Source organism: Scyliorhinus canicula, chromosome 17 (genome assembly GCF_902713615.1).
Source record: "Scyliorhinus canicula chromosome 17, sScyCan1.1, whole genome shotgun sequence".
NCBI lineage: Eukaryota > Metazoa > Chordata > Chondrichthyes > Carcharhiniformes > Scyliorhinidae > Scyliorhinus > Scyliorhinus canicula.
In genome coordinates this window covers 6,035,948-6,055,025 of record NC_052162.1, presented here as the reverse complement: position 1 = coordinate 6,055,025, position 19,078 = coordinate 6,035,948, and the positions used below count along the sequence as shown (strand labels likewise).

General features: G+C 53.0%; 1 protein-coding gene across 1 annotated transcript; it reads left to right on the top strand.

The window, feature by feature from the left end:
• The first annotated feature begins 17,203 nt into the window (after window positions 1–17,203).
• On the top strand, window positions 17,204–18,705 carry sox3 (SRY-box transcription factor 3). Its single transcript, XM_038775968.1, has 2 exons — window positions 17,204–18,139; window positions 18,439–18,705. Exons 1-2 carry the CDS (start codon window positions 17,267–17,269, stop codon window positions 18,478–18,480), a joined length of 915 nt encoding a protein of 304 aa, XP_038631896.1. The 5' UTR covers window positions 17,204–17,266; the 3' UTR covers window positions 18,481–18,705.
• Window positions 18,706–19,078: the final 373 nt, after the last annotated feature.

The window sequence follows — 19,078 nt, the reverse complement described above, 5'->3', positions numbered from 1 at the left end:
ATCTCACGCGACGTCACAATCTGGATCTCACCCTCACTGGGTGAGATCCAGATTTTCATATTTAAGTGAGTTGTTATGCTCATTTAAATCTGTCACCGCCACAGTCTCTCAAGGCCAGGTTTCGAACGCCCACAACTGGGACACCTCGTCACTTCATACTGGTCCATGCAAACGTGGACCAAGCATAGCTGCACTTCGGAGGGGGCGGGGGGGGGGGCAGTTCTCCCAGGCCATCGGTGGCTCCCAGGTGGATAGGGTGGTACTCTGGCACTCCCGCTGCCACCCTGGCACCTTGACACTGCCATGGGGAATCCTGGCAGTGCCCCCCCGAACAAGTAAGCTCGAGGCTCGGGGTCCTGAAATGAAGGTAAGAGCAGCCTCGATGTGGGGCCTTCCTCACCGAGGCCTTAATAAACAACAGAGTCCCATTTGATAGCGGGTCGCATTTGATTTGATATCGTTCTCCGCACTGCTGGCGTCGAGAAACATTCCACTAAACACAATAAAACGGAATTCTATTTCTTTCCCTCGTGCTGTTGCGTCACAGTGTCAGGGTACCAGGTTCAATTCCCAGCTTGGGTCACTGTCTGTGTGGAGTCTGCACGTTCTCCCCGTGTCTGCGTGGGTTTCCTCCGGGTGCTCCGGTTTCCTCCCACAAGTCCTGAAAGGCGTGTTTGTTAGGTGAATTGGACATTCTGAATTCTCCCTCACCATACCCGCCTTTGTGGCCACTAGGGGCTTTTCGCAGTAACTTCATTGCAGTGTTAATGTAAGCCTACTTGTGACAATAATAAAGATTATCATTATTATTAATTAACTTTTATTTCATACTGAGGACACTCGTCCCGTATTTCCGTCCAATCTGTAATTCACTTTGCCGACTCATCCGACATGCAAACCAAGTTTAAAGACTGTTTTCTTAATTAATCATATATTAATGAGGCAGATGGATAGCAAGCTCCTGCCATCAGCTGCTGATAGTCAGCTTCCAACTGTGAGTGAAAGTTAAAACTAAACTGGGGAGGTTTCAGTTGCAAAAGCAAAACACTGCGGACACTGGAAATCTGAAATACAAATAGAAAATGCCGGAAAACTCAGCAGGAATGGTAGCCCCTGTGGACAGAGAAACAGAGTTAATGTTTCGAGTCCATATGACTCTTCTTAGCTCTGACGAAGAATAAAATTGGACCCAAAACGCTACCTCTGTTTCTCTGTCCACGGATGCTACCAGATCTGCTGAGTTTTTCTGGCACTTTCTGCTCCTACTTCAGGTTTCAATTATAATTGACAAAAGGTTTGACTTTTAGTATTGATTAATTGGAATTGTTGTGGGCTTCTGAAAAAAATAAATTAGAGTATGATTCTCGATTTCTATTTAATGTTGCTCAGGGTCAGATTGTGGCATTGTGATCACCACTGTCTCCCTTTTCCAACCACGGGCTGCCCAGAGTAAGGTTAAAATCACTTTATGTTTCATTTCCTTTCTCACAGATTGGCCTCAGTGAAAACTCATGTGAGAGAATGAGGTCTCCGTTAAATCCCAAACACGTCCCACCACATTGTCTCCCTTCCACACTCCATCACTCACTCCACTCATCCCGCCCTCCCCCTCTCTCCTCCCTCTTTTTTTCCTCCTCCCTGTCCACTTCCTAGAAGTGATTTGTTTTTGTGTGCATTCTGGGGAACAGCACAGAAGGAGGCCATTCGGCCCATTTTCTCCATGCCAGCCAGAGGACACCCTTTCCAATCCTACCTTCCTGCACCCGGTCCACAGCCGTGCAGCTTACACCACTTAAGGTGCAGATCCAGGTACTTTTTGAAAGAGTTCAGGGTCTCTGCCTCCACCACCATCTGGGGCAGTGACTTCCAGACACCCACTACCCTCTGCGTAAAAAGGTTCTTCCTCATGTTCCCTCTACCCCTTCTGCCACTATGTTTGATGGTGATAGAAACAAGAGCACTTTGTGCCGAATTTAATGTTTCCTCCAATGTGGGATCTGAGGCAGGATGGGGGGGAACATAAAATTGAATGCCCCCACCTGCCAACCCCCCCCCCCCCCCCACCCCAAGCATTCACCCGCCCAAACCCAGAAACAATTTTACATGGAGGCGGGGAGGGTCCCCGGTGGGAAAACCATCCTTTCACCTGTTAAGGCTGTTAAGTGGGCATGTAATGGCCAATAAAGGGCTTCGGTTTTCAGACTGGGAGAGCAGGAGTGGATTGGGAGGGAAACAGGGCCACACGGCGGTGCAGTGGTTAGCACTGCTGCCTCACGGCGCTGAGGTCCCAGGTTCAGTCCCGGCTCTGGGTCACTGTCCGTGTGCAGTTTGTACATTTTCCCCGTGTTTGCGTGGGTTTTGCCCCCACAACCCAAAGATATGCAGGGTAGGTGGATTGGCCACGCTAAATTGCCCCTTAATTGGAAAAAATGAATTGGGCCTTCTAAATTTAAAAAACGATAGTGTGGGAAACAGAAATAAAACCTTTCTCCATCACGGCAGCAAGTGAGGGCAGGGGGTACTCAATCTGAAGGCCCCCGCAGTGTTGGGACCATTCCACCATGTGACGTTTGAACTCTGGGCCAACCTCCACAATCTCTCCAACATCTCTGCCCCTGCCAACCCCCGGGGCCATGATTGTGCCATCCTGCCCCACCGGGATGCCTCCTATCCTCCCGACCCCAATCGAATTGGCCCACAGCTCTCACAGTGGACTTCCTTCTGAGTGTGGACAGAATCCCCGCCCACTGCCAATCAATGCTCAGGTGAGTGTTAAGTGACAGTGGGATTTTGAGAGTTGGCAATAGCAATGTCCATGCCAACTCGAGGGATGGCGATCTGTCCTGAAAATCCTACCCTGCATTTATATAGCGCCATTCATATTTAGTACCAAGGCACTTTACAAGAGTGTAAAAATGAAGCACTGAAGGGGTGAGGGGATTGTAGACCTTGTGATCCAGGCATGGCTGCCAATGGTGGAATGATGACCAAGCCGGGTCTGTGGGAGCGCAGTTGTAGAATCATCAAATGATTGCAGCACAGAAGGAGGCCGTTTGGCCGGTCTTATCTTTGCTAGTTCTCTGCTTGAGCTACTCTGTCAGTCCAACTCCTCCACACTTTCCCCCATATCGCTGCAATGTTTCTTCCTTCAGGAGTTTATCCAATTCTCTTTTGAAAAGCCTGATTGTATCTGTCTCCACCACATTCTCCCTTTCCACATCCCAGATTGTATCTGTCTCCACCACACTCTCCCTTTCCACATCCCAGATTGTATCTGTCTCCACCACACTCTCCCTTTCCACATCCCAGATTGTATCTGTCTCCACCACACTCTCCCTTTCCACATCCTAGATTGTATCTGTCTCCACCACACTCTCCCTTTCCACATCCCAGATTGTATCTGTCTCCACCACACTCTCCCTTTCCACATCCCAGATTGTATCTGTCTCCACCACATTCTCCCTTTCCACATTCCAGGTTGTATCTGTCTCCACCACACTCTCCCTTTCCACATCCCAGATTGTATCTGTCTCCACCACACTCTCCCTTTCCACATTCCAGGTTGTATCTGTCTCCACCACATTCTCCCTTTCAACATCCCAATCACTCACTGCATATTTTCTCCTCATCTTCGCATTGGTTTCCAGCCGTTCCTTTTATATACATCATCATTATTTTGAATAACCCCCTCTCCTTTCACACTTCTCTCAGGAGGGCAATCTCAGCGTGTCCAATCTATCCAGTGACTGAAGTCCTGTATCCCTGACACCATTCCCACCTATCTTTCCTCCACCCGATCTGAAGCTTTTACATAGTTTCTGAAGTGTGGTGATCAGAACTGGTCTCAATTCACCATTAAAGGCTGACCAGAATGAAATAAAGGTTCAATCAGTACTTCCTCAGAGGGTAGGAGGGCTGGAAGAGGGGGGGGGGGGGGTAGTAAAGAGATATTGAACTGTAAGGCCATTGGAGGGGTTTCAACACAAGGGTAAGTGTACAGGAGATTGGGTTGAACTGTGGAACATGTTTTTTTTACAAGTAAACATATTGACTTGTCTTCGTGTGAGCCCGTTTTAGGAAAGATAAATAAATATATTCACTAATATTTCATGATGTCGCTTAATATTAGATCTTATTCCACTTACAGTGAGCGTTAGTTGAAGTAAATCGCGTTCAATAAACACATTGGAATTCCAGTGTGCCATAATGCCCACATTTAAATCTCCCCTAAATCACTGAGCCCTCTGGATTTCAATCCGATAGGCGGGATGTAATGATGGAGACTTCGGTAGTCGGTTCAATTGACCCCGTGGTGTTATTTATGGAATTATTATTTAGGGTAAACATAAATCATTAATCTGTCTTTGAACAAAATGTCCATTCCTCCCCCTCCCCCGACATTAGCCCCCAATAAACTCTCAGTGTTTTGTTTGTCGGGACTATTGATTGTGAGGGAAATGCTGCAATCCCGCACGTTTATTCGGAGAGAAATTTAGACCGCTTTGCCAATTTGAGATATCGATCTTTCCACGTTGTATCTTTCCAATCTGCCCACCCTAATTGGGAACGAAATTTCAAACTGTCCTTTCCCCGAAAGCAGTGCTTTTTAATTTAAAAAGAAAACTGCCGCCTGAGAGTTTGAACTCCTTCACTTTCTCAAAGCTGTTGCCCGGTGTCACCCAGAGTTTGATGCTGAATGTGCAGCCCGGTTTGAAGCTGGGGGTTCTGATGTTCAATGGGGCGGCTGGAAAGATGATTCTGCGCTTTTTATTTCCCTCCCCAAAATTATTTGACCAGGGGAAAGGATGTGGTTATTAATTTAGGGATGAAATTATACACGAGGATGGTTCACTGAACGATGGGCACAATCTCCCCGTTATATGGGGCACTATTTTGAAGATTATTGCCCATGCAGATGGGCTTTGGTGAATTAGACCCGAAATTGTTTTCGTAAATTGTTCGACTGAATGGGGAAGAAGGTTGGCCATTTATGGAGGGGGGGGGGGGGGGGTCTCTATATTTTGCCAGCGTCCCTTGCACCCCCAAACAGGAAAGTGGAGTTAGGGGGGGGGGGGGGGGCACCAGAAAGGAACCTTGTGGTGTATTCTCCCCTTCTCCTAATGAAATTAACAGCTGTAATTGAAAAGCTGGAGGGAGATTAACAAAGGTGCTGTTAATAGCGTTGGGTCACCGCCTTTTCTTCTGATCGCAAGCTATTGTATGGGGTGGAGCTAATTCATTTCTGATCAAAAGGATCCAGTGCCGGTTGAAAGAGGAGTAATGACTATTCATTTACGCCCCCCCCCCCCCCCCCCCCCTCGCCCTCCCCAAACCTGTGCCTTCTCCCGAAGGAAGCCTTCTTCATACTCTGCTACCTGGACTCATTGTTTACAAGAAACGATCATTTCATCTCGGAAGGGGGCGGAGATGAATTCGCACCGACAGTCATGTCAATTAATCCGGCCTCTATTTTAATTATTTATCTCAAACGAAAGACACATTGCAACATAATTACGCCGGCCCTCGTGTTTTGCCTCCAGTTTCTTCTTGTTTTTTTTGTACTGGGCTGCTTTTAATAACACTTGCAGAAGAATGTCCTCCCGCTAATGATACCCTTTTCATGCGAGAATAGCGCATGTTTCATTTTAATTTGGCCGTAATGAATAGTTTATTTGCACCTAATTAGTCTTGTGGATTACTGCAATTATGGATCCCAGTTTTACAAAAGAATAATGGTGCAAGGTTTGTTGTAATGGCTGAGAGCTGTATTAAGTCTTGTTATCGGAGTGCAGTGCAGTTAATTCGCGGTTAGACTGTGAGTCGACAGCCTCCTCTGTAACCTGGTTGAACCCAAGTTAATGAATACAAGGCAAAAAGCTGAGTTCTCAGCACTCTCGCTGCAACAGGACATTACGGCGAAAAAAAGGTGCACTCTAAAGGTGTCCACGGACATAAGAAATGGCATATCTAATTAAAATATATCCATTATAACCCAGGCCAGTAAGTGATACATTAATACTGCGTGTGATCGCCAGCAAATATTACAAACCGCAGAGGGGTTTTCTCTCTCTCTCTACTGGACACCTGAGAATGAGATACACCCTCTTGGCTCACAGTTCCGCTGTACATCAACCCCATTTGGGTCCCCGCGCTGTCTGGGTGGGTGCCGAACAAAACAGGTAACATTAAAACTGAGGGAGGGTTCTTTCTTTTTGTTTAAAAGAAAAACAGATTCGTGGCAAAGAAAACTCCAGATCCCACTTTCCAAATCACCATTTGTCTATCCTACCAAGTGGAAGGGGAGTTGTTTTTTTTTATTACGGACCCATCCAGGCCGCCAGTGTTGTAAATTCAGTAATGAGGGTTTGTTGCTGCATTTCAGTTTGCAATCCCATTTTGACTGCCGCCGCCTCAATCAGCTGTTGAATGTTTCTTTATTCCAGACTCGCTTGAAATTAAAATCGCTTTTTGTCACGAGTAGACTTCAATGAAGTTACTGTGAAAAGCCCCTGGAGTTGTCCAAATTCCATCCCAACAGGTCCAAGATTCCCCAATCACCCCCACCCCATTAAGCAGGATTTGAACCAGTGGAGTTGTCAAACATTTCAGTGAAGTTGTGATGGGATGATGTGGCAGAATAATAAACATTGGAATAGTGGATTTCGGCTGAATGGCTGTTTTCCACCTTTTCTTGAAACAAAAATGATGCAAAATATTTAGTTTGACAATTTTTGACAGCTCCGGCTTGATGGGAACTTTTAGAAATCTCCCTGGTGGTTTGTGTTCCGCTTATTCCGTCTCCCATATGAGCCACGTTCACACATGGTCGGGGGATTGAGGCGAATTTATTGAATTGGAAGATGCACGAGGTGATGTGCTGGGTATTGTTCACCTGTCTGTTGTTTACTGTCCTTCTGAACCCAGTGGCTTCTACAAAAACGGCAGAAATCGAATGAAAGGCTGGTGCAAAGACCAGAAACGTTTTACTCCCCGGGCCCCCACTAACGAATTTGACAGTGTCTGGCAGAGCCGCTGTTTTGGAGGGTTTCAAACGTTTGACGAGATCTGCATTAACATCTTCAAAATATGGTTATGGATAGGAAAATGGGGTTTAAAGAATTCCCAAATAAATGTCAACGCCGTTGTCAATTAGTAAAACAGTCGATTAATTCTATCACAGGTTGAAGGCCACATTCCAGATTTATCAGGCGAGCAATCAAATATTCGGTAGTGCAGCTAAATGTTTACATTTAATTTCGCTGGTTGATGGAACGAACTCCCTTCTGTCGAAACTTAGTCTATTCGTTCTGTTTAGATGGTGAAGGAGATTCCAGACGGGGGAATATGTTTTGAGTTAAAGAGTTAAAGTGTTTGACTATTCGGATTTCCCGCAGTGTAGAATGGATGAATTTAAGTCTTCCTATTCGATTTCTGACCAAGCTTTGAATTTGACTTCAATTCGAAGTCAGCACTGGTTTCCACTTCTTAATAACAGTTCGGTTGCTCGCTTCCGTGCGGGGCAGGTGATATGAAACGATTATATTTCTCCATGTTAACGAGGTGAAGAGGAAGGGCCGCTTCATACTCGAGGGAGATGGCTGAGGTGCGATTTTGTTAGTAACATGACGGCCACAGAGTGCGGTGAAAAACCTTCACACTGTCACTAGTGAGACGAATTTTAAAAGTATAAAACTCAAAAGCATCCAATGTATTCCCTGAACCAGGACACGGCGGTTGGAGTATACAACTCAATAAAAATAAGGCGACTTTAAATCGCTTCTGGTCAATGTGTCCTTTGAGAGAGCTGCGCCTGGCTATTATTTTTACTGATTTAGAAGGTGTTGCCTTCTACTCGGGTATCGACCCTTCAGGATTTGTGATCAGGGGAACAGGTAGGGAGAGGGTGGGGGTCCTGCACAAGACTGGGTAATACCTGGCCACAGAGATTCTTACATGAGGTGTACCGCACTGCGGCGAGAGGTGTAGCCATGAGGTGCTGGAGACGGCAACTATCAGGATATGTAGGATGGTCAGAAATGAACATTTTAATTTTGACCAATCCAAACGATGAGAACACCTGGAAGATGAAAGGTTTAACGCCAGACCGTGTTGGGTGTGTGTCTGTGGGTGGAAGGGAAGGGAGGTATTACAGAGGGCAATTGTGGGATTTATTTATCTCCATGTTTGGGAGAATCTCCAATCTTAAATCCGACGTTGGTGGTCGCTTGTCCCCTCGCTGCTAATTAGCAGGGTGAAGAAAATCTTCAATAGCTGCACAGCTCCCATTCATTTTCCAAAACAGATTACAAGGCGATCACTTTATCAGATCGGAATCCCACGATGAAGAAAAATGCCCCAATCTGGGTGGTTGCAGCTCGTTGCGAACAACCAGCCGCTAACCACTCTCTGGATTAGACGGTGCTGGAAGAATCTATCTGACATTCTGATTAAATAACACACCGAGGGGTCCGCCTCTTGCCCGGGTTTCCTTTCAGACACCAAATAAGGGTGGGGGTTTTTTTTAACACTAAATTAAACTCACGTTGTTATCCCCTCTCCTCGAATTTGGGGCGTGCTGACCAGGAGAACAAGACAACTCTGCGTGTTTAATTCTCGTGAGCATTTTAGAAATGCTTTGGGGAGTGTGTGTGTGTGTGGGGGGGGGGGGGGGGGGTGTATGTGTGCTCCCCCCCCCCCCCCCCACATACACACAAACCACCACCACTACTATCAGTTAGACAGGGTCAGTTCCTTAAAATTCCTGATCACGTTGAGACCAGCAGCTTGCCAATCAATGACAGAACCCCTGGAATAGCCACGCCGATTTGAATTGATATTACAGAATGCTGCAATGTGGCCCATTGCTTCAAAGGCTGTGTGTGAGACATTTGGAACGTCTTCACACAACCCGACCAGAGGCTGAATTTTCCAAACCCGCCTTTCTTGAAAATTGAATACTGGACAGAGAGAAGTGACAAATTCGGTAGAGCGAGCGGCTCCAATTCACATCTGCTCTTCTCGGAAGCCCGGTGAAATTAAAGGATTTTTAGTCACGTTTCACAAAGGTTCAGCCAGGCTGTAATGTCATTGCCCCATCGCCGCTGGCTTGTCGGGGGGCGGGTGACCATTTCTAACACAGTTGACAGGACACTGAGATCCTGAATTTCACTGATCGGAAACGAGCCAGTATTGCAGTCACATAAAAGAGACCATTGTGTCCCCGTTCAAGGGGCACGAACCTCTTTTTAATGTGGATTTCCACAATTTGAAACGCGCGCGCAACACCCCCCCATTTCAATTACCCCTGTCCAAAAATGTATTGATCGATTATATTTCTCTCTCTCTATGAAACCTTTGGCAAGACTTGACAACAACTATAAATCGTTGAAACCAGCTTCACCTTGTGTTGGGGATGTATTAACAATTTTAAATATCAAACACAGACGGGGGGCTGGTGGGGGGGGGGGGGGGGGGGGGGGGGGGGCTCATTGCTTTAATTAACCAGATCCTGATTGTTAAGAGAATTCAATAATCAATGGTTGATCTGAGAATTGTTGGCTAAAGTTTGGATCTAACTCATTAAAGCTGGCGTGTGAACATGGAAATAAATCTGAAGTGTATGTTGCTGGTTTCTGTCTGAATGTTGCAAAGTGTTAGAGTGGACAACTTCTCCAATTCGAATGACAGGCTGAAGGAGCTAACCGCTTTTGCCCAGTTCAATAGGAGAATCACAGATTCTGGGGAAAAGCTCCCTCTCCCTCTCTGTCAGCCTTCAGTGAGCCGTCCGCGTCTCGAACGGTGTGTGATTTCCGCAGTTTATTTGCTGTGAATGTAACCCAAACGAATGTCTCTACGGGTCGAGTGCATCTGTTTGTGTCTCCAGAAATGTGAAAACGTTTCTGCTATCTTCTCAAAAGCCATTTCGCAACTTCGCCAAGACTGTGTCGCTTCCTGGCTATATCGCCCGCATCGAAATAATCTGACTTCACTTTCAGTAACCTGGAACCAATGAGAAAATGTCATAATACTGATCATATTATCGTGCAGCAGAATCTATATTGGGAGTCTCGGGGCGGAGGTGGACAGATTCGTTAGCACCGGCTGCTTCGGGGTGACTTTAGAATGGGACGATTTTGAAATGGTGCTTCGAACGTTGCAATAAATAAAACCCATGATTATCATTTTCTTGTCTGTTTTAGATGCGAGGGTCAGAGTGCTTTGTGATAGCTGTGTAGCAACCCTCCTTTCTCAGTCAGTCACTGTGAGCCCTGAGTGCGGTGTATCTGCAACAGTACATCACTTCCCACAGGTTATTTGTAGTGTGTGTACAGTGTAAATGAAACGAGAATGTCTCCGTGCCTAAGTGCATCTGTCAATCTGACTTGCCTTCCGCAAATGTGTGGCAATGTTTTTGATGCTATCTTTTCAAGTCATTTTTTTTTCTCCAAAAGAGTGGGGGTTGGAAGAAAGAGTTCAGTTAATTATGATGACGAGCGTCGGGCGGGCTGTAAAGCTGTCACATACTGTGCTGCACAGAACTGGGGGCTCTGTTATGTTACGGATGTGTCCTTTTAAATGTTTATCTCTGGTTCAGCTCGACGCCGCGCCAACATTGCCCTGTCACCAGGCGGCGATAGAGCTGCGCCCAGCCACCTTCAGAACGGCCCCAGCAAATTGAGCTGGAGGAGGTTGAAGACACTCGTCCCCCGTCCCTCCCTCTCACCATAACCCACTTGGACTTTGGTTGTTAAATCCACACAGGGGCATCACTCTTGGGGGATTAGTCCAGCCACTTGAATATTTACAACAGCAATGTATAAAGATTTCTGAATAAGAGCCAATGTAACTTGCACACACACACTGAGATCTGAAATAAAAACAGGAAATGCTGGAATTGCTCCGGCAGAACAACAGCCACGGTGGGGACAGAGACACACAGAGAGAGACAGGCAGAGAGTGAGAGAGACAGAGCTATGTCACTCTGCGACCTTCCGTCAAACCTGGCCACTGATGTTCCCTGATCTGCTCACCATTTCCAGCATTTTTCTGTTTTCATATATAATTAGTAATCCAGTGGAGTTCAATAACAGATCTTTTTTTTTAAAAATCCCACCGTAAAGTTTACGAAGCCAATGCGCAGAGTGGGCAGGGCAAACCTTATATCCATCTCATCGCTTGCTGCAAAAAAAAAACCCCCAATTCAAATTGAAGTCAACTGCTGGTCTCCACAAGGGAGACAGATATACAAGATCCAAGCTGCTACCTCACCATGGCCTAGACCTGATCTGAGGGGAAGCCGGAGACAGGGGTTAAAATCCCAACATGCCAGTTGGGGAGTTTGAACTCTATTACAGATATTTGGAATCCAAAACTGGCGCCAGCAACACTCTAATGTGACTTTCGGAAAGGAAATCTGCCGTCCTTACCCTGTCTGACCTACAGGTGCCTCCAGACTCATAGCAATGTGGTTGACTGCCCCTCTCAAGTGCTGTATCCTCAAGTTGTTTAGTTGTGAAGAAGGGCAACTTCGGAGACGCAACAAATGCTGATCGCGCTAACAATGCCCTTGACTGTATAACCATACTGGGATGCACCCAAACAAGATACCAGATGTCAGTGTACAGATATACAGTCACATTCGGCTGCTCAGAAGCAATTGAACAAGCTTCAGAATTTTCACGATGATGTTTTCTTGTTGTGGGGAAGTTTGTTTCTGTTGGCGATGTGTCTGAGTGAATTCTCGGATGTTGCTGCAGGGGCTATGTATCATCCCAGCCCACTCCTGCTCTCACTGGGCACGTCCCTGCCCGCACGGAAGAACAAGAATTCATGTTATAACTTCATGGTGAATCTGGGCTTCCGGCTGTTATTTGGAGCATTTATCAATCATCTAATCCCAATGTATCCGGAAGTTAGCCCACGTGTAAAAAAAATGTGTGTTTATTGAACTGTTCACGTCAGAATCTGTACCCTTCTTTCCCAAGACCTTTATTTTGGGGAATAGTTTTGCGAAGTGGGCACAGATACGCTTTGTTCCAAATGTGTTTGCCTGAAAGTGTGTCTCAGTGAAATGTATCGACATTCGTTAGGGGGGTGGGGGGGGGGGGGGGGGGGGGGTCTGCCTTGTGCTGATTATAAACATGGGCTGACGGAGAAAATAAGGGTGGCCGCTGCTGGTGGGGCTGCTGGTGGTGGGGGGCTGCTGGTAGTGGTGGTGGGGCTGCTGGTGGTGGTGGTGGGGCTGCTGGTGGTGGTGGGGCTGCTGGTGGTGGGGCTGCTGGTGGTGGTGGGGCTGCTGGTGGTGGGGTGGTGGTGGGTCTGGTGGTGGTGGGGCTGCTGCTGGTGGTGGTGGGGCTGCTGGTGGTGGGGCTGCTGGTGGTGGTGGGGCTGCTGGTGGTGGGGGTGGTGGTGGGGCTGCTGGTGGTGGTGATGGGTCTGCTGGTGGTGGTGGGGCTGCTGGTGGCGGTGGTGGGGCTGCTGGTGGTGGTGGGGCTGCTGGTGGGGCTGGTGGTGGTGGGGCTGCTGGTGGTGGTGGGGGCTGCTGGTGGCGGTGGTGGGGCTGCTGGTGGTGGTGGGGCTGCTGGTGGTGGGGCTGCTGGTGGTGGTGGGGCTGCTGGTGGCGGTGGTGGGGCTGCTGGTGGTGGTGGGGCTGGTGGTGGTGGGGGTGGTGATGGTCTGCTGGTGGTGGTGGGGCTGCTGGTGGCGGTGGTGGGGCTGGTGGTGGGGCTGCTGGTGGTGGTGGGGCTGCTGGTGGGCTGGTGGTGGTGGGGCTGCTGGTGGTGGTGGGGCTGCTGGTGGCGGTGGTGGGGCTGCTGGTGGCGGTGGTGGGGCTGGTGGTGGTGGTGGGGCTGGTGGTGGTGGGGCTGCTGGTGGTGGGGGCTGCTGGTGGCGGGGGGACTGCTGGTGGTAGTGGGGCTGTTGCTGGTGGTGGTGGTGGGGCTGGTGGTGGTGGTGGTGGGGCTGCTGGTGGTGATGGGTCTGGTGGTGGGGCTGCTGGTGGCGATGGTGGGGCTGCTGGTGGTGGTGGTGGGGCTGGTGGTGGTGGTGGGGCTGTTGCTGGTGGTGGTGGGGCTGGTGGTGGGGCTGCTGCTGGTGGTGGTGTGTCTGCTGGTGGGGGGGGTGGTGGGGCGGGGTCGTGGTGGGTGCTGCTGTGGTGGGGCTGCTGCTGGTGGTGGGGCTGCTGCTGGTGGTGGGGGCTGCTGGTGGCGGTGTGTGGGGCTGCTGGTGGTGTGGGGCTGCTGGTGGGGGCTGGTGGGGGGGGGTGGTGGGGTGTTGTGGGGGTGGTGGGGCTGGTGGTGGTGGTGGGGCTGGGTGGGTGGGTGGGGCTGCTGGTGGTGGCGGTGGGGCTGCTGGTGGTGATGGGTCTGGTTTTGGGGCTGCTGCTGGTGGCTGTGGGGCTGCTGGTGGGGCTGCTGGTGGTGGTGGTGGGGCTGCTGGTGGTGGTGGTGGGGCTGCTGGTGGTGGGGCTGCTGGTGGTGGTGGTGGGGCTGCTGGTGGTGATGGGTCTGGGGTGGGGCTGCTGGTGGTGGTGGGGGGCTGCTGGTGGTGGTGGTGCTGCTGGTGGGGGGCTGCTGGTGGTGGGGCTGCTGGTGGTGGGGGGCTGCTGGTGGGGCTGGTGGTGGGGGCTGGTGGTGGGGGTGGGGCTGCTGGTGGTGGTGTGTCTGCTGGTGGTGGTGGGGCTGTTGCTGGTGGTGGTGGTGCTGCTGGTGGCGGTGGGGTGGTGGGGGGTGGTGGCGGTGTGGGGCTGCTGGTGGTGATGGGTCTGCTGGTGGTGGTGGGGCTGCTGGTGGTGGTGGGGCTGATGGTGGTGGGCTGATGGTGGTGGGGATGCTTGCTGGTTGGCTGTGGTGGCGTGTGGCTGCTGGTGGTGGTGGTGGTGCTGCTGGTGGTGGTGGTGGGGCTGGTGGCGGGGCTGCTGGTGGTGGTGGTGGGGGCTGCTGGTGGTGTGGTGGGGGGCTGGTGGTGGTGGTGGTGGGGCTGCTGGTGGTGATGGGTCTGGTGGTGGGGCTGCTGGTGGCGGTGGTGGGGCTGCTGGTGGTGGTGGTGGTGCTGCTGGTGGCTGCTGGTGGGGCTGGTGGTGGTGGTGGGGTTGCTGGTGGCGGTGGTGGGGCTGCTGGTGGTGGTGGGGCTGCTGGTGGTGGGGCTGCTGGTGGCGGTGGTGGGGATGCTGGTGGTGGTGGGGCTGCTGGTGGTGGGGCTGCTGTGGTGGTGGGGCTGCTGTTGGGGCTGGTGGTGGTGGGGACTGCGGTGGTGGTGGGGCTGCTGGTGGTGGTGGGGCTGCTGGTGGTGGCGGGTGGGGCTGCTGGTGGTGATGGGTCTGGTTTTGGGGCTGCTGCTGGTGGTGGTGGGGCTGCTGGTGGGGCTGCTGGTGGTGGTGGTGGGGCTGCTGGTGGTGGTGGTGGGGCTGCTGGTGGTGGGGGCTGCTGTGTGGTGGTGGTGGGGCTGCTGGTGTTGAGGGGTCTGGTGGTGGGGCTGCTGGTGCGGAGGTGGGGCTGCTGGTGGTGGTGGTGCTGCTGGTGTGTGGGGCTGCTGGTGGTGGGGCTGCTGGGGTGGTGGTGGGCTGCTGGTGGGGCTGTGGGTGGTGGGGCTGCTGGTGGTGGGGTGGGGCCTGCTGGTGGTGGTGTGTCTGCTGGTGGTGGTGGGGGCTGTTGCTGGTGGTGGTGGTGCTGCTGGTGCGGTGGTGGGGCTGGTGGTGGCGGTGGTGGGGCTGCTTGGTGGTGTGAGGGTCTGCTGGTGGTGGGGGGCTGCTGGTGTGGTGGGGCTGCTGGTGGTGTGGGCTGGCTGGTGGTGGGGCTTGCTGGTGGGTGGGGCTGTTGCTGGTGGCGGTGGTGGGGCTGCTGGTGGTGGTGGTGGTGCTGCTGGTGGTGGTGGTGGGGCTGGTGGTGGGGACTGCTGGTGGGTGGGTGGTGGGGCTTGGTGGTGGTGGTGGTGGGGCTGCTGGTGGTGATGGGTGCTGGTGGTGGGGCTGCTGGTGGTGGTGGTGGGCTGTGGTGGTGGTGGTGGTGCTGCTGGTGGTGCTGGTGGGGCTGGTGGTGGTGGTGGGGTTGCTGGTGGCGGTGGTGGGGCTGCTGGTGGTGGTGGGGCTGCTGGTGGTGGGGGCTGCTGGTGGCGGTGGTGGGGCTGCTGGTGGTGGTGGGGCTGCTGGTGGTGGGGCTGCTGGTGGTGGTGGGGCTGCTGGTGGGGCTGGTGGTGGTGGGGCTGCTGGTGGGGCTGGTGGTGGTGGGGGCTGCTGGTGGTGGTGGGTCTGCTGGTGCTGGTGGGGCTGCTGCTGGTGGCTGTGGGGCTGCTGGTGGTGGGGCTGCTGCTCCTTCTCTACCTCGGAGACCCCCTCCTTGCTGGGTGCAGTGGGGCTGAGCTCTCACTCGGCTGGAGTCCCCCCAGCAGCGACGAGGCGATGCGGTTGCCATGGCAGCTAAACAACCTCCAATCCACAAACTGACCGCACAGAGTTTGATTGGCACCTGGTGGCCTTGTCAATCAGGGCAGGGAAGGGCCGAATTCCCCCTCACCACAGCCCCTCCCACACTCCCCCAGCCCCCACCCCCCTCCCCCAACCTTCTCCCCCTCCCATACTCTCCCCAGCCCCCACCCATCCCACACTCTCCCCAGCCCCCTCACCCCACCCCTCCCACACTCTCCCCAGCCCCCTCCCCAACCCTCCCACACTCTCCCCAGCCCCCTCCCCCAACCCTCCCACACTCTCCCCAGCCCCCACCCCTCTCCCCCCTACCACACTCCCCAGCCCCCACCCCTCTCCCCCTCGCACACTCTCCCCAGCCCCCTCCCCCCAACCCTCCTATACTCTCCCCAGCCCCACCCCTCTCCCCCTACCACACTCTCCCCAGCCCCCACCCCTCTCCCCCTCCCACACTCTCCCCAGCCCCCACCCCTCTCCCCTACCACAATCTCCCCAGCCCCCACCCCTCTCCCCAGCCCTCCCACACTCTCCCCAGCCCCACCCCTCTCCCCCTACCACACTCTCTCCCCAGCCCCCACCCCTCTCCCCCTACCACACTCTCCCCAGCCCCACCCGCACTCTCCCCAGCCCCCTCCCCCAACCATCCTACACTCTCCCACCCCACCCCTCTCTCCTACCACACTCTCTCTAGCCCCCCCCACTCTCCCCAGCCCCTCCCCCAACCCTCCTACACTCTCCCCCACCCCTCTCTCCCTCCCATCTCTCCCCCGCCCCCTCCCCCACTCTTCCCAGCCCCCTCCCTCCAAACTCTCCCCAACCCCCCCCCCCCCCCCCCCCCCCCACACTCTGTCCAGCCCCTGTCCACCCCTCCCATGCATCCCTCTTACCATCCCTATCCCCTCCTCCCCCGCGAGGCAGAGGGAGAGAGAGAGACAGAGAGATAGAGAGAGACAGAGAGATAGAGGGAGAGAGAGGGGGGGGGGGGGGGGGGAGAGGAGTGACAGAGAGAGGGGGAGCGAGACAGAGGGAGAGAGAGAGACAGAGAGATAGAGGGAGAGGGGGGGGGAGAGGAGTGACAGAGAGAGGGGGAGCGAGACAGAGGGAGAGAGAGAGAGTGTGTGTGTGTGTGTGTGTGTGTTTTAGAATCTCGTGTCCACATTGAGTTTGTTATAAAGAACCCCGATGAGGCTCAGTAAAGGAATTGGACAAACAGACAGATTCAGTGAGCGCTCAGGTGAGTTCAGCTCAGGACCCCCCCTCCCCCCAGGCTGTTTGGTGAACTCTATAGAAACACAAACGGTGACAAACTCAGGAGGGGGGGTGGTTGAGGTCCGCCCTGAGCCAGCGGCACCCCCCCCCCCCCCCCCGGGACAGTGCCGGTGGAAACGCAGCTCCTCGGCTGGGACAGGGTTGGAGCTGGGACAGGGGGCCGGTTCTGGCTTTTGGTGCCGGGGCAGAGTGGGTGCGAATAGCAGCTCCATAGGGGGGGGGGGGGGGGGGAGAGCCGGCGCCGAGCTCCGATTGGCTGTCAGTCTGGATCACATGGATAGGTGTCTATTAACCGCTCAGCCTGGGAACAAGTTTGGCACAAACACTGGGGCAGTTGCCGCGTTCAGAGCGCCTCGTGTCGGAACTCAGAGCGCCCTGCCCCCTGGAATCTCTGCCCCCCGGGCTCTCTGCACCCCCTGCCCCTGTGCCTCTCTGCCCCCTGGACTCTGCCTCTCTGCCCCCCCCCCTGCCACTGTGCCCCCCTGCCTCCCCCCCCCCCCCCCCCCCCCCCCCAGCCTCACTCCCCCCCTCTCTCAGGACTAGTTGCTGCCCTGCCTGGGCTCCTGGACAAGCGGCTGGATGTATAGTATGATGGAGACCGAGCTGAAGTCGGCTGTTCCGCAGGCTAACGTGGGCGGCAGCGGTCCGGGCAGCAATGGTAAGAACGCCAACAACAACCCGGACCGGGTGAAGCGGCCCATGAACGCCTTCATGGTCTGGTCCCGGGGCCAGAGGCGGAAGATGGCCCAGGAGAACCCCAAGATGCACAACTCGGAGATCAGCAAGAGGCTGGGGGCCGACTGGAAGCTGCTGTCTGACTCCGAGAAGCGGCCCTTCATTGATGAGGCCAAGAGGCTGCGAGCTCTGCACATGAAGGAACATCCGGATTACAAATACCGACCCAGGCGGAAGACCAAAACCCTCATCAAAAAGGACAAGTACTCCCTGCCCGGCGGCCTGCTGTCCCCGGGGGCGGTGGCGGTCAACAGTGGCGTGGGGGTCAGCCAGAGAATGGACAGCTACCCCCACATGAACGGCTGGGCCAACGGCACATACCCGCTGATGCAAGACCAGTTGGCTTATTCCCAGCACGCCGGCATTAACAGCCCCCAGATCCAGCAGATGCACCGCTACGAGATGGCCAGCCTGCAGTACAGCCCCATGATGTCCACGGCCCAGACCTACATGAACGCGGCGTCCACCTACAGCATGTCCCCTGGCTATGGGCAGCAGAACACTCCGGCCATGGCGCTGAGCTCCATGGTGAAGACAGAGCCGACCACCCCTCCTCCGCTCACCTCCCACCCCCGGGGAGCCTGCCTGGGTGACCTGCGGGATATGATTAGCATGTACCTCCCTCCCGGGGGAGATGGCAGCGACCCCGCTTCCCAGGGCAGCAGACTTCACAGTGTGCACCAACACTATCAGAGCACAACACTGCCAGGCACAGCGGTGAGTGGAACAGTGCCTCTAACACACATCTAAACACACACAACAGGGGGAAAGTAACTAAATACAAGAGCCAGAACTAACCCCCCAATTTGGACAAGACTTTTAGCAAAAAAAATACAAAAAAAATCACCAATCATTGGAGGCATGGCTTTCTGAACAATTTGAATTTGTTGTGGTGTGTGTGTGTGTGTGTGTGTGTGTGATCTGGAGGCGACTCTCCGCGGAATAAGAGTCTTTTAACAAAAAAAAAGCAAAATTGGTTTCTAAATGCTGAAGTTTCTCCTCTCTTTTCTCACCAGTTGGGACAAACAACGTTTCTACACGGACGAGATTCCTTTTAGATGCCAAGTTTTATATTAAAGCCCTTTTTTGTGACTTTTAAAATGCCTTCAGAGTTACCAACAGCGGAGGTGCGAGTGGGGAAAGCAAGTGTTTTTGAGATGTTTACCGAATTTCTTGTATCTGTAAATAACTGTTCAATGTTTCACCTGGCCTCTCTCAGAATCACGCGGACAGCAGTATACCTTGTAGGGTTTGCTTTTAACCTGTTCCCCCCCCCCCCCCCCCCCCCCCCCCCCCCCCCCCATCCCCTTGTTTTTTTTTAGGTTTTAATTAAGTCTGCGGGGAAGTTTTAATTTATAGTATTTTTGTGTTTTACACTCTTCGACGCTCGTGAACAGTTTAAACGATATCTCGACCCTTCCTGCCCACCCCCTCCCCCATTTTTGAATGTGTGTTTTGATGGGGGGGGGGTGCGTTGGACCATATCGATTGAGTAACTATATCGAACAAGCAGATGTTCTAGTTTACTAATACGGTTTCTTAAATATTAAAAAAAAAAATCTCCGGCTCCTGTTCTTGAAAATGAGGATGAATAAATGTTTTTTTTTGTACAAAAACAAATTCGACCGCCTTTCTTGCGTTGGGAGTGTTTTTTTT